The sequence below is a fragment of the Neolamprologus brichardi genome, chromosome 20 (genome assembly GCF_056152115.1).
Source record: "Neolamprologus brichardi isolate AB-2024 chromosome 20, ASM5615211v1, whole genome shotgun sequence".
In the NCBI taxonomy this organism is placed as follows: Eukaryota; Metazoa; Chordata; class Actinopteri; order Cichliformes; family Cichlidae; genus Neolamprologus; species Neolamprologus brichardi.
This window is the reverse complement of record NC_142123.1, coordinates 29916907-29937465: the sequence shown is the minus strand read 5'-3', so window position 1 is coordinate 29937465 and position 20559 is coordinate 29916907. Positions and strand designations below refer to the sequence as shown.

The 20559-nt window shown below is 38.8% G+C and overlaps 1 protein-coding gene across 4 annotated transcripts; it reads left to right on the top strand.

Annotated features, from left to right (window-relative positions):
* Window positions 1-9718: 9718 nt before the first annotated feature.
* On the top strand, window positions 9719-20351 carry pfkfb1 (6-phosphofructo-2-kinase/fructose-2,6-biphosphatase 1). 4 transcript variants are annotated; one of them, XM_087833955.1, is made up of 14 exons: window positions 9719-9860; window positions 14809-14934; window positions 15023-15119; window positions 15355-15421; window positions 15543-15617; window positions 16327-16383; window positions 16500-16621; window positions 16730-16937; window positions 17123-17269; window positions 17838-17942; window positions 18891-19020; window positions 19139-19201; window positions 19297-19361; window positions 19657-20351. In XM_087833955.1, the coding sequence occupies exons 1-14, from the start codon at window positions 9809-9811 to the stop codon at window positions 19714-19716; spliced, it is 1374 nt and encodes a 457-aa protein (XP_087690081.1). In that variant the 5' UTR covers window positions 9719-9808; the 3' UTR covers window positions 19717-20351. The 4 variants fall into 4 exon arrangements, with proteins under 4 accessions (XP_087690081.1, XP_087690080.1, XP_087690082.1 ...); XM_087833954.1 differs by lacking the exon at window positions 9719-9860 and adding an exon at window positions 13392-13651; XM_087833956.1 differs by lacking the exon at window positions 9719-9860 and adding an exon at window positions 13895-14187.
* The last annotated feature ends 208 nt before the right edge of the window (window positions 20352-20559 follow it).

The following is a 20559-nucleotide window of genomic DNA, read 5'->3' as shown; positions in this document are numbered from 1 at the left end:
CCCAGCAGATATTTAAATCTGAACATCGAAATGTGCTGTAATTTTATGTAGAGAAATTGATTGTCAAACGCTTCTTCAGGTTTTTCTAAAACATTTAAAGCTTGGCTATCAAGTTAGCCAAGACTCGAGGAAGTCTCATCATTCTTCACAGCAGTATAATGACATGACATTGACAGACAAAGCACAAAGAGAAAATACAAACACAGAAAATATGAATATTTATAGCCAGATGCAAACAAACCCACCTGAGGTTTGCAGAATGCCAAAATGTAGGTAGGACCATAGTCTACGTTTCTAAGAGAGATTTAAGTGCCTGGTGTTTTTAATAAACACTAGACAGTGATGAAAATTACTGTCATTTCTAAACATAACTGCATGTGTGTATTAACATGCCGGTCAAAACTGATCAGTGAAACCAGAGGGAGGGCCAGCTTGCCTTGTTTACACTATTCACAGCCATTCATACTCTAATGGATGCATCAGAGAGTAACTTGGGGTTAGTATCTTGCCCAAGGACATTTGACAAGTAGACTGGAGGAGCCAGGGAATGAACCACCAACCTTCCCATTAACAGATGCTCTACCTGCTCAAATACAGCCACCCCAACCCCTCTGTAAACCACTCCAGTGTCAGCTGGGGTTCGAAATGAAATTATATTATATTCAAAATGCAGAGATAAGAAACCACCAAACCCATCACCCTCTGTCACTCAGTTAGCTTAGAAATTCGAATTATTCTCTCTTACTGAAGGGTCTTTGGTTTACCATATGAAATGCCCTGAGGTAAGTGTTGCTGTTTGGTTCTATGAAAATTTAAATTGTATTGAACTGATAATAAAATACTATGAACAGAATCAGTTACAAAGGCCAGCCTTAGCCTTATCCCACACACCTTGAAATATGCTCGAGAGTTGGACTAGATCTTTGTTCTCAGTCTGGGCTCATACTAGAAGAAGATCATTGAAGTGATCTTTCCACAGCCAAGCTGCATCCTTAGTAAAGTGTTGTTTGTTTTTTAAACTACAACAACTAATATGAAGAATATGAACATGAAGAAACTAGATTTTGTTTATTTGAATTTATTCTAAACAATAAAGTATAAAATATAACCTAAACTTTGTCAAAATAGTAAGTGTAACAATGCCTTTTACGGAACACTGATGACTCGTAATTAGTAGTGACTCATTGTTTCAAAAGGAGTAAAATCTTCCATGTAGTTAAAAAGGAAGTCAATGTGTTGCTGCATGACAGCTCTATTTTTACCCTGCTTTGCACTGTCCCTATATTCATATCAAATAGTACTCTGTGCTTTAAGTAAAAAAAACATTTATCTGCATATGTTTCCTCTATTGTTACATCTCCAGAGACTCCAGAGATTTTAGGTGTCAAAGTGCCAGTTTTTGCAACGCTCTAGTGATTGAACGACATGCCAAATATCTTTGGGCAAGATGCTAATCCCAAGTTGCTTTCTAATGCATCTATCAGAGTATGAAGTGACACAGATATTCTTACAAGGAACAAAAAGAAAAGTGAAGCTATATATACACACAGCGCTACTTCTGCTAAGTAGCGCTGTATGTATAAATATCTCTACTTACGGGATTATCTGCACACAAGTGCAAATAACCAACGTAATGACACATGGGGAAGTGAAACTAAATACAAATAGCACACAAAATAAAACAAGAAGTAACTAACAAATGCAAAGGATGGACGCACACCTAAACAAAACAATTTTAAACTAAGGACTAGAAAATTTGAACAAGAAACTCAAAAACTGCAGTGGATAGCATTTTAATGTTACTCTAACTGTTCCAATGTTTGAAATGGATTTTTTTTTATGAAATCTGTGAGATTAGGATCAATCAACTCCATTTTTTTACTTTCACACTATATGCTCATTGATGGTAAATAGTAAGGTCTTAAGGAGGACTTGGGGTTTTCCAGTGGTGAGGCAGTTTGAACTGAATGTCAGTGTTCAAATAGTTAAGATAGCTAGTTAATTGAAAAGCAAGAATTAAGAACATGACACGAGCGAGCAAAGGGGCTACACTACTCGTAAGTTTCTGTTTCTATACGTTCTCGTGGTAGTGGTTGTTTTCAAATCACTCCCAATATAAAAAAATGCAATGCATACTTGTTTAGCTATACAGTCACAGCTGCTGTTTCTGGCATTTATCGAAAGCTATAGTAATCTTTGGAAGATTTTTTATTTACATGGGTAAAGGGAGCAAAGACTGAACAGACTGTTTAGTCAGACATGTATAGTTATACATTTACTCATTTTTCAACCAGCAGGTCCTCAGTTCTGTTGCACAAGCAGCTCAGATATATAAATTTTCTTTGGCTTGGGCAGGTGGTCACACGGACTGAATGTGATTAGAGTTATGCATCACTTTCTTAAAAAATAATAAACTACTGTATTTGTTACTTTGCTTGTTGGCCATAATGTTGCATCTGCTATGTTTGACAGATGTTGTATTTGTCATATCAAGAGCTGTCTCTCCTCTTCTTCAGAATTTTCTGTTGTCATCATTCTAGTTCAGGTTAATCTTGTTCTTTTTTTCCAGAACTGTGAGTTTTGAACATCTGAAAATGGTGGACTGTATAATTTGAATTGAAAACATTTGTTGATTCAATAATTTGTCTGTTTTGCAGAGATGGAGCCATATCCAGCCTGGACTTTCTTACTGTTGTTTTTAGTTATGACTTCATCATGTGATGGTGGAAAAGTGCTAGTATTTCCAGTAGATGGAAGCCACTGGCTTAACATGAAAATCCTTGTGGAGGCTGTTCATTCTCAATGTCATCAAATCACATTTCTGAATTCTCACCGTTCTCACTCAGTGCTGTGTGGAATTTTGAGATCTTATGGAACAATGCAGTATAAGGAAGGTACGCATGTTGTAATAGCATACTGATGTCATGGTCCTGGGTCTGTGACCCAGTATTTATGTATTTTGTGGTTTAATTGATATTCTTTGATTTAGTGTTATTAATGGTTGAGTGAAGAGCAAACTCAGTGACATGAGTTTGCTCTTCCTAGTTGAATCATTTATATTTCTAGTTCTTAGGTTCATGTTCATCTACTCTGTTCCCTTTCATTGCCCGTTGTGTCTCTCGCCCCCTCTGTGTCCCTCGTTTTTTCTGTCTCTTCAGTCTCTCTTGTTTCCATGTGTGTTTCTCCCCCAGTCTCAGTGTCAAGCAATTTTCTCTTAGTCAAAGTCCAGCTGAGGCCTTAATTGTTATACAACAATTTTATTTTTCATTTTACTTCCACATTGGTATCAAAGTCCAGTCGAGGTAGTGAATTGGTAAAAAAAAATTGAGGACAGTAAAAATAGGAAGTACTCACTGTATTTAAGTATCTTAATCGAAGAGGATAATGAAAGCAAAATTGTGAAAAGTCTATGGTGAAACGTATTTTAAAGCTGTTTGGGATATCGTACTTCTTATAAAAACAGCAAATTGAGGTAAATGTACGTCTTTCACTGTAGTAGTTCTTTGTTTTTCTTTCTAATTTTCTTCCTTATGTTGCACAACCAATAAAACTAGAAGTGGTAGAACGCTAAGGGAAAGTGAAGAAGTAGGAAGCATGGGTCTATTCATCAGAGTGCGACACCCTGTATCCAAAGAGGGTATTACAGCTTAAAAAAAATAGTGCCAACTCGTCAGAGGACTATCTGGCTCAATCCAGTGGGAGGGTGATACTGCAGGTCACTCCCCAGTCCCTGGTGGGTGCAGGTGGAACTGAAAATAATAATAAAATGAATAAATAAAATAGAACAAAAACACTAAATAAATTAATTAAATACAATTTTAAGAAAAACTATTTGAAGATATGTCTGTGAAGTTTCTCAGTTATCCAGGTCATCACAGTCTAAGGAGCTTGGAAAGAGAAGCGTCTGGACATCTTTAAGCTACTTAAAGATGTTTCACCTCATTCATGGTAAATGGCCTGTATTTGTATAGCGCCTTACTAGTCCCTAAGGACCCCAAAGCGCTTTACACATTCAGTCATCCACCCTTTCACACACACATTCAAACCATTGGTGATGGCAAGCTGCATTGTAGCCACAGCCACCCTGGGGCGCACTGACTAAAGTGTTTTGCACTAGTCTCTTCAACAATGTGATACTAGATGCCTGACATTTTGAAACCACGATTTGGTAAAGATAAAGAACAAAATGTGCATCTAACTTCACCACAAATGTTCTTACCCTCTTGTTTGTAACAAGAACAAAATACCATGATGAATGGTGGCATTTTAAAGAAACTCAGGACCTCATGCACAGTGCCCAGTGACTTACATCAAAAAAAAAATCCCTTAAATCAAAAACACAAATTATGTAAACAAGAACAAAATATCATTGCAAAGTAAAGGGGCTTACTAACAGTCACTTTTATGATTGAAAGCATTGGACAGGGATATTTTTGCAGCTGGCCTTGTGGCAAAACGTAATGACAGAGATGGGATGTCTTATGCCTGATATGCTTGTGATAGTTGTTTCTAGTGTTGCACAAAAAAACAAAAAATCAACTGTTACACACAGATTTCAGGTTTATACATTGGAATATTTTATTTAATATATTGCAGCTGTCCTATGGACAAATCTTCTTTTGCACCTGCATATCAGTCATCAGGACCTCATGCACAGTGCCCAGTGACTTGCATCAGAAAATATATCCCTTAAATCAAAAATATATTTATTCTCAGTTCTTTAATCTGCATTTCAGAGAGAAACACATGAATAAATATGTGAGCTTACACTGTATTATTTGGTTAGTAGGCCTACAACACTCCTTCACCCTAGCTCAGCATTTTGTTGTAAATCTGTCCCACAGCCTACAAAATTAAATACATTTTAAGTAATATATTGTCCTACTTGATAGTAATACTTTCTAACTTTGGTCCTCGTCCCCGTCTAGGATTTCGATGACCAAAGTAAAATTCCTTCCATCACTTGTCCTGGTTGACCCATAGTAAACATTAATATTATAAACCTTTGGCCTGGAATACAACAGCAGACATTACTGACACAAAGTAAGTTACACAGAAGCCTGACTGAACTATGATCAATTCACATAGATTCATATCTTAATTTTAAATGGTGGGCTAAATATGAAGCTGTGAAAAAAATTTAATTCAACAAGAAATGAAGACCTGTTCTGATTGTTTCTAAACAAGAAAGTTTATTTGGGCTCACGGATGCTCAGGAGAAGTCAGCACCAGGGAGAATTTCATGGTTTGAGATCGGAGTTCAGCTGGATCAGGATTGCTTTCATACATAATTCAGGATGCCAGTAGGGCAGTGTGAAGACGGCAAGGCCGGGATGGTAAAGTAAATCCATTGGGCATCTTTCTTTGCCTTTAGAGAATAATTCTGATGGCAAAAGAACCAAACGGGAAAGGCGAGGGAGGGAAAAAGGATTTTTTTTTTAAAAACAAACAAGCAAAACCAATCAAAGCAAAAAAAAAAAAAAAAAAAACTTCTTTAGGAACTAAAATTGTTTGATAAATGCACTTTATCAGCAGTGTTGGGGAGTAACGGAATACATGTACCGCCGTTACGTATTTAAAATACAAAATATGAGTAACTGTATTCCGTTACAGTTACCATTTAAAAAGGTGGTATTTACAGTTACTTTGTTGAAATAAATGGATTACACGGCGGTACTTCCCTGTTTCATATTGTGGCGGGTCAGGACTGTTTGGGTTTTGTTTGACAGCTACGTTCTGTTGTTCCAGGCAGCGTTACGGTTGCCATGGTTACAGGGTGCCGCTCTCTCTCTGGTGTTTCCTGGGTGAGAGAGGCCTTGTTGTTGTGCTAAGCTAACAGGCAGAATGCTACAGGTATAGCTCTAAAGAATGTAGCATCATAGGCAGTGTAGTCCGTGCTGCAGGGAGAATGGACTGCCATACCCGTTATGTGTCTGTGAGCGAGGGAGGAAGAAAAAGGAAAAGTACAAGCTGTCGTCGAGCAAAAACGGGAGCTGGAAGCATGTAAATATAATAATAACCACTGCAGCCAAGAAGAGTGCCAGGCGAGCCCAGTTGTAAGTAAGCTATTAAGACTCGACTGTACACCGTGTTCGTGTTTTCCTCCAAAAACAATAAGTTCCGTTGGAGCAGCCTTTCAACGCCTCTCTCTGTCTCTCGCTAGCAAAGTGACCCAGACAACAAAGTAAAGCTAGTTTTCAGCTACGAGCCGACACAGAACCCACCGTATTAGCCAGAGGTCCCTTTACTACGGTTCGGAGCCGTGGACCTTCAGTAACAGTAATAAATCACAGCAATTGTACATTCATGTAGTTGTAAACAGCATGATAATATATTAAGTAATCCAAAGTATTCAGACTACGTTACTCTCATTGAGTAACGTAACGGAATACGTTACAGAATACATTTTGGGGCATGTATTCTGTATTCTGTAATGGAATACATTTAAAAAGTAACCTTCCCAACACTGTTTATCAGTATATGCTACAGAATATGTGACCAGTATGTGTCAAGTTTGTGTCTCTGTCTTACTCTCACTCCCTATCCCTCGCTCTCTCTCTCTCTCTGCTCTTTGCTGTCAACTTTATTTTCTCATCATAGTGGTCATGTTCAATGCACTCACAATCTTGAGACTCCAATACATGGATGTTTTAGAGATTACATCATAGATGCTGGGTTGTTTTTCCATAGTTGTTGATCGCTCTGGTTAATTTCAGAATGTTTTTTATTTACTTTTGTATATACTGATCAAAAAGACCAAAGTAAGAAAAAGTGAACAACTTCAGTCTGACATTTAAAATTATACATTGACTCATCTTGCAATCAGGCCATCAGTTCTTTTGCACAAGCAGCTCTGACATATATTTTCCTTGGTTTGAATACTTGCTCACAGTCACTGAAGCTACAGTGGCTAGAGGTGAGAATCAGTTTCACTATGAATCTTTACATGAGTCTGCAACATGGTCTGCAATGCACTTTATAAACAATATAAAACAGCCCACAGAGACGTTGCTGTGGTTTTACTGTAGAAATATGTACACATAGAAATGGAACCCACAGTAATACACTACATTACTACATTACCAAAGGTTTATGAGTAGATGATCCTTTTATCAAAATACAAAAGTTTAAAACAGGAGGTGCTGAGTGATTATTCAAGGACTGGCCCTAGGAACGTTTGACAGGTGGACAGAAACATGAATGCATGACCGCTGGGATCCTGCTGAGTAACATGTTGGCAAAAGACCTCAGAATTATATAATCGGCCAACCTAAAAAGTTTTTTAACATGGTAAATGGCTTTGCATGTACCAAGATATCTATCATGGTGTGCCAGTTCTACTCATAACTCTCATCTATAGCCAGTATGACAACTTGGTGCGTGGGAAGGCCCATTAGTGTGTGTCTTGTGTAAATTTCTCATTAGATGTCTGATCAGGATGAAGAAATCCAGGCATACATAAATATTGTGACAATACATAAATGTTGGCACCTCAAAGGAAGTTTACACTGAACTGGAATTGACAGTAATTAATAATAAAAAGTTAGAATCAATGTTAGAATGACAGTTTAAACACAACAATATGTTATTCATATTATTCTGATTACATTTGTGTTTTACAATTTGCTGTTTTCTGTAAATGTAGATATGAAATATCTAAATATATAAAAAGTAGATATGAGAAAACTTCAGTTACACTTCCTGTAAACCACACTCTGTGACATGGGGTTACTGAGAGAAGCTTGTGGACAAAGCCACAAACACCTATGTGCTGTTTCTCATGGGCTCATAAGCTCTCAGGTGTGAAATACAGTTTAAAGTGTTTTTCTTTTCTTTTTTTTTCTTTTTTTTGGGGGGGGGAGGGGACAAGGGGGGAGGTCTGTATCAAGAAAATCCTATGGCCTTGTTTAAAAAATTAAAATTTTTATATTTACTGTATACTTAAAGTAAAATCATTTCTAGCTGACGTTCCTAAAATGTAAATGGACCCAAGAGCAGACCACAGCAACCTCCTAGATGAAGAACTACTCAGCAACACAAACGCAGACAAGCAATGGGTCTCTGGTATGAAGAGCTGGACCAGGACCTGGCATAGCTCACACCTACTGGCTGAAGATGCTAGCAGCCCACCATGAACACCTGACAGCACATATCAGGGTTTTGCTAGCAACAGGTACTAATTTAGAGTGGGTAACACAGGACAAAATAATTATGATTATTAAGGATACTCACAAGGCTACAAAATTATCAAACTGCTGACCGATTGCCTGCCTCCACAAAATGAAAGTTCCTCTCAAGTATCAAAGAAAACTATGCACGTAGGCACATGAGTCAACACATGACTACAGATTTGAAGGGTATTGGAAATAACACCAGAGGGCCAAAGCACCAGCTTCTCATTTCACCAGGTTGATAAAGTACAACAGGACTCCAAGACCAGGCAGATCAACCTAAGCACCGCCTGGATTGACTAGAAGAAACCTTATGACTCGATGCCCCAGACATGTAGTTGACTGCTTGGCATTGCACAAGGATAACAGTGCACTAATAATGTTACGTCCAAGGCAATCCTAAAGCAGATTATTGCAAAGAGCACACATTTAGGAGTGGAGTGGCCATCAACCACTTCCTTGGGTCTGTGTGGCTTCTCTGGGTACTCAGGCTTCTTCCCTCCAACCAAAGACATGCACAGCATTAGGTTAATTAGTGATTTTAAACTGACCATAGGTGTGTATGGTTGTCTGTCTCTATGTGTTTGCCCTGCGCCCTTTTTCTAGTTGCTAGACAGTTCAAAAACCCCTGTGACAAGAAGATCGAGCAAACTGTTCACCCCTACCGGGACCCCACCCTGGAACCAGGCCTAGGGTGCCTAGGCCTTAGTCCATGTGGCCAGGCAAGGCACAGCCAGAAAAACATGGGCCCACCCTCCTGTAGGTCCAACAACCACAGGAGGTGCCATAGGGGCTGGGTGCAATGCTTATTGGGTGGCGGCCGTGGGGAGACCAATCCCCTGTTACCGAGATCACAATTGGGACATGGAAAAAGTCTTTCGGACTGCCTCGAAGGAATTCTGGGCACCTCCTATGTGAGGTGTTTGGGGGAGACCCAGGACAAGCTGGAGAGATTATATCTCTTGGCTGCCGTGTGAATTCCTTGGTTTTCCCCTGGAAAAGCTAGAGGAGGTTGTAGGGATGTCTGGGCTCCTATGCTGCTGCCCCCGCAACCCTGCCCTGTATAAGTGGAAGAAAATGTATTGATGGATGGCTAGAAAATTAGATAATATAATGTTGGGTAGGCTTTAAAGACTTATCTCATGTTTAAGTCTGGCTTTTATATAAATATCACATTATCCCACTGCTTCCAGTAGCCCAACAAGCCCAGTGAGGCCGAACATATATCACACAGTCGATGACAATGATCTCCCTGATGTACTTTAAATCAGACGTGCGTGATAAGAGATAGCAATTTAACATGAATGCTGCCATTTCTTCATTTGAAAAACAGCAATTACCATCTCAAAGACCTTTGCACTTATTATGATGCATCCTCTGAGTGCTGCTTCCCCTTTCATTATGTTTGCTCTGAACTCTGGCCCTGGCAAACGGCAAAGGACAAGCCCAGTGTGCTGCTATCATATGTCAGCATGTTGAGGACTCTGAAGAGTGGGAGTGGGGGTGAGCTGAAAATACTTTGGCACTCTGTTCGGGTTCTTTAAAAAGAGCAGTAGTCCTGTTGCCACTGACCATATAATTCTGTCTGTTGATTGTGCTGATGGTCTGTTGGTTGTTTTGTTGGAGTGTTGCACAGAATGGAGCTTCCCCAGCTTGAACACGCTAGGCTCCGAAGACATGATAGCGCAGGTGAGATCACAGATTAACTACCTTTAAAGAGAGCATGTGTCTTAGCAATATCCAGACAAAAAGCTGCAAGAAAATCTCTATTAATATGTGATTCAACAACATGGACACACTGAATGCAACATAAATATGAGTAAATAATTGAATGTGTTCCTACGAATCAATGAATCAACTTCCACTTTAAATGAAAATAAGAATACAAATCGCCCACAGACAATGAGAAATTGCGTGTGTAGCTTGCTTTATTTTTGATCTATACCATCATTGGTTGCCTTGTTTATAGGTAATACATTGATCATGAATGAGCAACAAAGAAGTGAAGTAAGGTTATGAGACAATAAAAGGCTCATGCACTTGAACAAGAAACTAAAACAGAAACTAAAACAAGCACACAAATAAGTGATCAGTGCGTCTTATCACAGAGATCATGGAGAGATTATTATTATATTCAATTTTTTTACTATTTGGTGTAATTTTCTCACGTGTTAAATTGCTTCTTTTAAGTTGGACGAAATATAAAGAAACATTATAAAGCACTCCAATCCTGCATGGCTGTTGTTTTTGGAAGTACCTCTCCTACCAAGGAAAACAGCCAATAGAATAGTATGTTCCTTCTGTTGAGCTTATCCCAAGGCTAGCTGCCCTTTAAACATGGTCCAGAACTGGGTCACGATGTTCTCTGAAGTTTGAGTTGTTGACATTAAGGTTTGAGTACTTGGACTTGTGCAAGTGTCGCAAGCAAATGTCATGAGTGGCTAATGATGGCATGGAGGATTTCACAGTACACTGTGTAAAGTACACTTTTTTTCAGAGGCTCAGTTGATTGACAAGTGGTTTCATAGGCAGGTGAGACCAGTTCCTTTGACTTTACACGACAGATGAATTTGACAAAATATCTGAACTTGATTTAAAGCTTCAGATTTGTATTTTATAGCTTTTTCTTGTAATTTCAAATATGACACCTAATAAGGCTGATAAACAAAAGTAAATCTAAAGAAGTGATAGGAAAATCTTTAGGAGTTTTAAAATCTGGATGGCTGATATATTCTTATAAAGGGTGCACTGACCAGCTCAGCAACACCAACAGGCTTGAAATACCACAAAAGACAACTTGGGGTCACTAATGTTTATTGTTGATTGGACTGCTGATAGTAGAGGTAGAAGGAATTCTGAGGTGGACAGGCCTATACTCTCTGTTCAGATTCAGCCAAATGTGGCAAAACTAATTGCACAGTCCATCACAGTGCAATAATGGATAATGATCCAAAGCACACTGCAAACCAAACCTGACCGAGTATCTCAAGCGTGTATTAAATTACTCCACTTTGGTGTATGAAGGGAAAACTACAAATATTGTGTCTTTATCAAACAAAGACTTAACTGTGGTGCAGATAGTCAAAGTTTTGCTCAAGTGCTCTGCTCAAAACTTGCAGGTTGTCTTTTTCTCCACACTTGAAATGAGATTTGGAGAAACAGCACACATCAGGAGCTACTGTTAGCACTGAGAAGAGAAACTGAAAGCCACAGGGAATAATTCAAAGCAATTGTTTCCAACTCTGCAGTGCAACTTGTTTTTTTTTATTACCACCACCTGACAGATCATTAAAACAAGTGATAACAATGGATATAAAAAGTTAATTTACCCTGGAGTGGCAGAGAAGCACCATGAATGTACTGCACAGTCTTAGCTGAGCGCTGGATGTACAGTACTGTGCAAAAATGAGCCACCCCGCATTTCTTTATATATTTGCTAGGAAAATGGGAAATCGGTGCGTTAGTTTATTTTTATTTATTAAATTATGTGCAAACAAACATGAAAGTACAGCATAAAAAGCAAAAACAGACTTTGCATAATTCGAATGATCTTGAAAATATCTGATGTGATCACATTTATTCTTACCAACACAGCCTGAGCTCTCTTAGGCAGCTTTCTTGTTATTCTTTAAGGAGTTTTTAGGAATAGTTCCAGACTTCTTGAAGACATTCAAAGATCTTTGGTTTTGTTGTCTTTCAAGATGATCTCATAATGCTTCAATATATAATAAGGCCCAGGCCCTAAGGAGGCCAGTCCATGACTGACAGTGTTCGATTGTGTGTTTTTCTATGCAGATAACCTTTTAATACATTGGCAGTGTGTTTGGGATTATTGCCATGCTAAAAAGAAAACAAACCCCTTGCCAATCAGATGCTTTCTAGATGGTTTTACATGTAATGTAATGTAACTTTTCTGGGTTCATAATTCAAAGAGTCTAGCTGAAATGCAGACCCGATCATCACAGAGCCTTCACTGTGTTTTACAGAAGGTTGTAAGCACTCACTGCTGTACTGCTCTCCTGACCTCCTCCATACATACTGACAATAATGTCCCTGTTTACCTTCTTTAGAAATTGCTTCTTGACAGCCGCTCTTCCACTGCGAACGTTTCTGATGAGGCTTTAGGGAACAGTACATCTGATTGATCATATGCACCTCTCAGGTCCTATCTCAGGTCTTTCTTTCCTATTTCTTAAAGACCTGGCTTTGAGATGCTACTTATGTCTTGTAGATACTTTTTTAGGCCTGCCACTTCTTTTTGTCCTCCACTTTTCAGGTTTCCTCAAATTCTTTGAGAACGTACTGCACACCATGCTGATATATTCCAGGTTTTCAGCTAATAACTCTGTGAGAATCACATTGTTATTTAATGCCCATCAAACTGTGTTATATTTGCCATTTTTTCAGAGATTCAACTCAAGAAATTGGGCTAAATTATGTTTTGTGACATGCTGCTAGAAAAAAGTACCTTAAGATACAATTTAAAATAGTTTTTTTTCTGTTATTGGTGGACACAACACTGATTTATCCTTTGAGTTAGCTGCCGTTAGCTGTGATTGTTCCAACCGCATACAGGAACACTCATTCTGTTCTTACACAAACTTTAATTGGGCTTTGATAGGAAGTGGCTGACTTCTTTTAAAACATTATTTTTGCTTCATTGTGTTGCCTTTGTTGTTTGTAGTCCTTCAAAGCTCTTCTTTGCATCTTCTCTTCCCCCTCAACTTTGAAAGCGTAAAGGTAGGATGCCCCTCCCACTTCTGTCTGAAGCCCTTTACTATTGAAGAGTCCCGCCTTTCCACCATCACCAAATACTTGCTCATAGGGGTAATCTGATCTGTCTAATGTTGTCTACTATCGTGATTTCTTCAGCCATAATATAAATAACTGTTAGATGACTGTTGATATGAACTGTGTGGCCTAAATTAGGCAGAGCAGTGGTGGTTAGTGCTGTCTAATCGTTGTTGTTGGCTTATGTGGAATTATTTAATTATTTGAAATTTTGACCGTTTTGATTATGAGCAACTACACACATGGTCTAAACTGCCACCTAGTGGTAAGGAAGGAGAATACTGGCACTGCACTTTCTATACAGCTTGTGCAGCAGCACCAGTGCTCAGCTCATCCGAATTCATGAGGGGTCCTTCTGTTGGCAGCTTCTCTCAAGCCTTTTAAATCATGAAACAGATGGAGAGGCAGAGAAGCAGCATGGCCTCAGTTCCTCCCCCTCCTGCCTACCAAGTAGCTTATTTCTCCTTAGCAACTGTCACCTGACCTGCAGTAGTTAGTGTTTAGTGAGGCACACATATGCACACAGATCGCAGGACTGTGTGTCTCAGTCGTTAACTCCTCGACCTGCTTCACAGGCCTCATGGCTTTGGCAATTAATATATCCACAGAGCATAAAAATCTTACACAGACACCTCTGCTCAAGATCTGGGTGCCATGGACTGGAGGCAACTTGAACCGCAGGAGAGGGTGTAAGTTTAGTAAAAGCCTGTCTCACTTTGAGTATGAGATTACAGTACATTATCTTCCCTGATGTTTGTTCTGCCTCTGCTTCAACTTATTTCTTGCTCCAGCAGAAGCTTTCATCAGCATCAAGACGTCCAGCAGTCACAAGTCTGTTTTACACTCTAATCTTTCTCTCCTGTTAATTTTGAACTGAGCTCAGGCCTTTCAGGGGAGACGCGTAGAAAGACAGCAGTGTGAGAGCGACATAGACATAGACACAGCAATGGGATTACAGCCAGCCTAGACCAAACCAGGTCTGAGTTGGCTCTCAGTTCAGTGTCTGGCATGGTCCTTTGAGCTTTTTGCTGACGCTGCATACTCCATTCATAATCGAACAGTCTGGAGGCTAACTCTTTCCATGTCCTCATATGGACATATACACAGGCCATCCGGGTACTTGTTGGGGTACAGCTAGCTGGCAAGCAACAAAGCAGTCTACGTTATAAATTAGTGAACTTTGAGACACAGTAGTATTGAGACTACTGGACCATTCCTTGGTAAGGTAAGATGCATTTATAAAGGCACCTAATGAAGTTTTCCTTTGCTTGCTGCTCCTTCATAAATAATAGGTGACAAAGTCTAAACCAATTTAGGTTTTTCCAGGGAGATTAATATTGTTACATTTGGAAATTCTCGCAGTAGCTGAGCTGAGCTTTAACAACATGCAGGGACATTTTAACATACTTGGAGATTAAAGGCATTTTGTCCTGTCAGCCGTATGGTGCAGTGTGCTTCTCTGGTTGCTTCTAAGATGTGACTACCTAAAGAGGAGAGACGTGTCATTTAAATCTTCACTTTTCTAAAGTTTTATTTAATTTCTGTTCTGCTTTTGTGTCCGTTTGATTTTTTGTGGGCAGTTGGGAAGTTGTTTTGTGCACAGACAAAACCCATGCAACTTACTACACCAACCGTAAACTTGACATTTGAGCAGCTCTGTGAAGCTCTTATTCTCTCTGTTAATGAAAACGACCTCAGCAGCCAGAGACAAAACATGCTCTAGATTGCATGTGACCCACTGAACATGAAACAGATGCTCTAATGCTGAATAATGCAGTCAGCTCACAAGTCCCAAGTGTACCGGAAAGAATTCATTATGTTTTTTGTGTGTTTACTTTGTTCGCAGCCTCTGTGCCTCAGTTCTGTAACTCTCCCACAATGATTGTGATGGTTGGATTGCCAGCCAGAGGGAAGACATACATTTCCAAGAAGCTCACTCGTTACCTGAACTGGATCGGGGTTCCAACAAAAAGTCAGTTTTCCAAGTGAATTCTTGAGTCCTAATCATATAAGTGTCAGAAAGAAACAGTTAATTTTTCTCTGTTTATCAACTCCATCAGTGTTTAACGTGGGCCAGTACCGCAGGGAGGCCGTCAAGATCTATAAAAACTTTGAATTCTTCAAACCTGATAATGAGGAAGCCATGAAGATTCGCAAGTAAGTACGCTAAAGATAAACTACTCAAAGGTGCACCTGTTAAACTCATTTAAAACAACAGACTGGCCATTTTTAATATTGACATTTGTAACAATATGTAAGTAACTGAAGAGAATTTTGTAAAATCATGGTGGGACAGATGTGATTTATCTTCATTTTCACACTACACTCATCAATCATTCATATTTTTGCAGTTTTTGTCTCTTTGCATATACGAGTGTCATTTCTCTCCCAGGGCCTGTGCAGCAGCTGCACTCAAAGATGTTGCTTTGTACTTCACAAAGGAACAGGGGCAAGTAGCCGTGAGTAAGAGGACAACTAAAACTGTCCTTCTGATTTTGAAAAAACTTTCTCTATCTATCCCTATCTATCTAATCGTTTCACTGTTACCAAATGATAACACCTGTGTCCTGTCTCATGCAGGTATTTGATGCTACAAACACCACAAGAGAAAGGAGGGCAATCATTCTTAGTTTTGCAATGGAAATGGGCTACAAGGTAATTGCCATTTAAAGCAATTATTTGGGGGGGGGGCGGGGGGGGGGGGTTCTTGTTAGAATAAATAAAATTACATCAATTTTCTGTCACTATATATTCATGAATCAAAGACATGTATCACAACCAGTTAGCTTAGGTAAGCTAAAGGTCAATATAGGATTTTTACCCGTGTATTACAAGCCCAAAGGTCCACCTATTTTTATCCTATAACTATTTTTCTTCACATAAAAAAAGTAAAAAAAAAAAAAAAAAAAAGATTTTATGGCTTAATACTGTTTTACCTGTTTAGGTAATTAGTGCATATACAGCCATAGTCAATGTGAGATAATTTTTTTTAGCTGTGGCAGTGGTTGAGTTGTGCAATCCTGCACAACTCAAAACATCCTATATTGCTTTAGTTTAAAAGCTAAGAGTATAATAACCTAAATATTTATTTGGATATATTTTTTGTGTATGCCTCAAAGATAAGCCAGGCTAGCTGTTACCTTGTGTTTCTGGAAGCTGAGCATCTGAATATTGTAGCGTTGTATTTACTGTCAAGTCCAAAGAATCATATTGACCTTCTACCAACTTAATAATGTCATTACCTGTGATTTTTGTACAGAGTTATATCAACACTTACCACGTGGTTCCTTTAAGCTAACCGCTAACTATACTGTATTTACTCATGATGTAAAAATACTTTTTTCAACTGACTTCTTGAATGCAGGTGTTCTTCGTAGAATCCATCTGTGATGACCCAGAAATTATTGCAGAGAATATCAGGGTGAGAAGCACGTCTATGCTATAACCTTTTTGTGTGTAGACTTCAGTATGTACAGAAGCTGTTGTGCAATTGAAAAAAAAAATTTAATCTAAACCTGAATCTCCTTTTCATTTCAGCAAGTAAAATCCGGCAGCCCTGATTATGCAGACCGTGACATAGATGAAGCCATGGAAGATTTCACCCAGCGCATCGACTGTTACAGGGCAAGCTACATGCCTATAGATGATGAGAAAGACAGGTGCGACCTATGACACCTATGATAAGAATGCATAAAAAAATACTTCCTTAACTTTTGACATTAATTTTAAACTTTTTTTTTTATCTTCAATGACACAAATTTGATCAGGAAACTCTCCTACATAAAGATCTTCGATGTGGGCAGTAGATACCTTGTGAACCGGGTCCAGGACCACATTCAGAGCAGAATAGTCTACTACCTCATGAACATACACGTCACACCAAGATCCATCTACCTGAGCCGCCATGGAGAGAGCGAACTCAACCTGTTAGGTCGGATTGGTGGAGACACGGGCTTATCCCCTAGAGGACAAAAGGTAATTTGGCTGACAAATAAAAACATATAAAGAATTGACATTTTCTGAAATAGCAAAATTAGTTACCTGTAGTTTGTAATCTTAAGCATTTCATGTGGTGAGTAAAATTGCAAAAATGTGGTATAAATGCCGGTCCATTTCCTAAAAGGTCAACTAGCTTCTTAAAATCATACTCTTTCTCTTAGTATGCTAGTGCGCTGGCGACCTTCATCAAGGGACAGAAAATCATAGACCTCAAGGTGTGGACGAGTCACATGAAGAGGACTGTCCAGACTGCAGAGGCCCTGGGAGTCCAGTATGAACAGTGGAAGGCTCTTAATGAGATAGATGCGGTGAGTTATAAAACAATAATACCTCAGCAACACTAATTCAATTATTCCAATAAATGATTCATTTTGCTTTTCTAATGCTTGAAAAGTTGATGATTGCATAGTCAGTTAGTATGTTTTTCCCTTTGGTTCAGTCTGTAATAGACCAAAGTATATTAAAAACATTATAAAATTATCCACAAATGTTTTAAGTTTGCAGAAGAGGCAATTTTGAGTGTAACGTATATGAATATTTGATCAAGTGTCTTGACAGATGAGCTGCAACATTGTTTATCCTCTAGCACCACCTTCAGTCCAAAACGTAAATTGCAATCTTGGTTACTGGCATCACTATGAGCTTGACTGTGTACTTGGTGCTAGTAAGGAAATGTTGCCATTGTACAGTTATACACTTTGCTTTTTGCTCACATCACCACTTTTTCTAAGTCGTTAGTGTGGATGTTATAATTTTAATCTTAATCTGCGATTAAAATCTCCAAGAGACTGAAATTTCAATACCTTAGAGGTTTTGTGCTTTTATGCTACGGTACACTTGCAAAAAAGATTTTCATGTTATATTTTTCTCACTAAGGGTGTATGTGAGGAACTAACTTATGAGGAAATTCAGGAGAATTTCCCAGAAGAATTTGCACTGAGAGACCAGGACAAATATCGCTATCGGTACCCAAAGGGCGAGGTAAGCCCTGCTCTGAATGAGTTTTAGAAATATATTTTATGTAACCAAGAAAGCATAACTGTGATTTTAATAAACACACTGCTGACACCTGGAATCTTTCTAGTACAAATAATTTCCTCTGTTGGCCAGTGAGCAGCTTACCAGAAGCAGTTTGCACACTGAATTGATCATTCAGGGAGAGTATTTAGTTTGGAATGTAGAGCTAAAAAAGATTTAAATTATTTTGATATTTGTCTTTCAAAAATAAAGCTTTAGAGTGGCTTTGACAAAACTTTAGAGAGAAAACAAATTGACGAGTTGTGTGCTCCAAGCTTCCAAAATATTGCAAACACTGTCGGAGGTCACTTAGTCTTTAAAAATGTAAACATAATAAAGACTAAGTGTCTTTAAGCAGATTTTCTTCCTGCTCTTCCTTTTTTGTTCTAAATCAGCTCAGCATTGATGCTAGCCTTTGGCTTAGTCTACCTGCTTCCTGTTCCCTTCATTTGGGTCCCATCTTTTTTAGCTTTACAATTTGTTGTCCCTACCATTTCAGGAAAAATGGCGTGGCTGTAGCTCAGGTGGCAGAGCAGGTCAGCCACTAATCAGAAGGTCGGTGGTTCAATCCCAGGCTGCATTCCAAATATCCTTGGGCAAGATACTAACCCCATGTTTGCCTACTGGTGGTGGTCAGAGGGCCCAGTGGCACCAGTGTCCGGCAGCCTCGCCTCTGTCAGTGCGCCCCAGGGCAGCTGTGGCTACAATGTAGCTTGCCGTTGCCAATGAGTGAATGACTGAATGTAGTGTAAAGCGCTTTGGGATCCTTAGGGACTGAGTAAAGCGCTATACAAATGCAGGCGTTTTTTACCATTTTACCAAAAATGTACCTTAAGAGAATCAGAATAAAATGAGCCTGGGTTAGGGTCTGGGTCTTGTGGAAAAATGTTTGAAATTATGTCTTTTGTCCAGTCCTATGAAGATCTAGTCCATCGTCTAGAGCCCGTCATCATGGAGCTGGAGAGGCAGGAAAATGTTTTGGTCATTTGCCACCAAGCTGTGATGCGCTGCCTGTTAGCCTATTTCCTTGACAAACCTGCAGGTAGAACAAAAAAACGGCTCAAACTGTGCACAAACATGTGATACAATATACAACAGTTTGTGATATTGTTTTAATTCCACAAACGCTTCTTCTAATATTTACATTTGTGTCTCTGAAGATGAGCTGCCTTATCTAAGATGCCCTCTTCACACTGTGCTCAAACTCACACCGATAGCCTACGGTAGGTGGTAAGAACTTAATTATATATGATATCCCATCTTTAGTGTATCGCACATTCACTCTATGTAAATCTTTTTCTTACATCTTCATCTGTAGGGTGTAAGGTTGAGTCATTTTTCCTCAATATTGAAGCTGTCAACACACACAGAGAGAAGCCACTGGTGAGTTTACATAACTGCACATTTGTTGTAATACTTAGCTTTGCCAATAATTCATCTGTAGGCAGTAAAGTTGTATCATTTGTATGTACTGATTAAATAAATATGTGTGCAGTTGTGAAGAAACGATGCCTTTGCTTAATTATCCCTTTTTCATTTACATTGATCTTATTGACATTGTAAAGTTGGATTCATAAATGGTAATATTACATACTACTCGTACTAAAGTTAGATCTGATTCATCCACTGATACTTCCACTTTAGTCTTGAAAGATTCTTTTGTTGCTTATTTTTGCAGAATGTCAACATCACCAGAAACCCAGAGGAAGCTCTGCAGACTGTTCCTGACCACATATAAACACTGTTTGCTGGGAAACTGAGTTCTGTGAAACTGGATTTGTTACTACTGATAAGCTTCACTAAATTTTAGAGATGCACTCCAGTCACAGCTGAATGTGGGAAAATAGAAGACAGGAGGTCTTTGAAGCTGAAGAGGTGATTCTAGACACGGGACGACATCAACACCGAAGCACAAGGAGTGAGTGAAAAGGGAATAACCTACAGCTGGCTCTGTTTTCAGGATGTCTGTGGAATATTTCTGTCTTATCAGACTTAATGTGGTTTTCTTTTCTGAAAGCACACAGTGTTTACAAATGATTTATAGACAGTAATAATGCACTTTGTCTTGAGCTGAAGGCAAGAATAAAATTGTAGATGTAGATGGGTTTTCATTATCACTCTTAACCTGGGCCTTCGTGTACATTTAACTGTGGTACAGATAACAAAATGTGTTGTTGATCATCAAGTTATGTAATTAGGAATCAGCACCATGGACAGCACCCAAACAAAACATTTACTTTATACTTGGATGACTGTAACTACTGTAATTAAATTAAATAGCATGGTGAGTTTGAATAAATAAAAGTTGTACATATAAATATATAAGAATACTTATCTCCAACATGTGAGAAAATAAATTCGCATTGAAATTCAGGAGTCTTTGTTTTATTCTTCCAATTGCCACGTGCATTAAAGTCTAAATTCTTCCCACGCACCTAATGACCAAATTACTGTTTCTTTTTTTTTCCTTTTTCTTTTAAATAATGGGTCTTTGAGAAATGTCGCTTGAGTGAAACGACAACATTTGGCAGTAATTAGAAAGAAAATACGACTGTGATTATTTTAAGGAGCGCTGTTACGG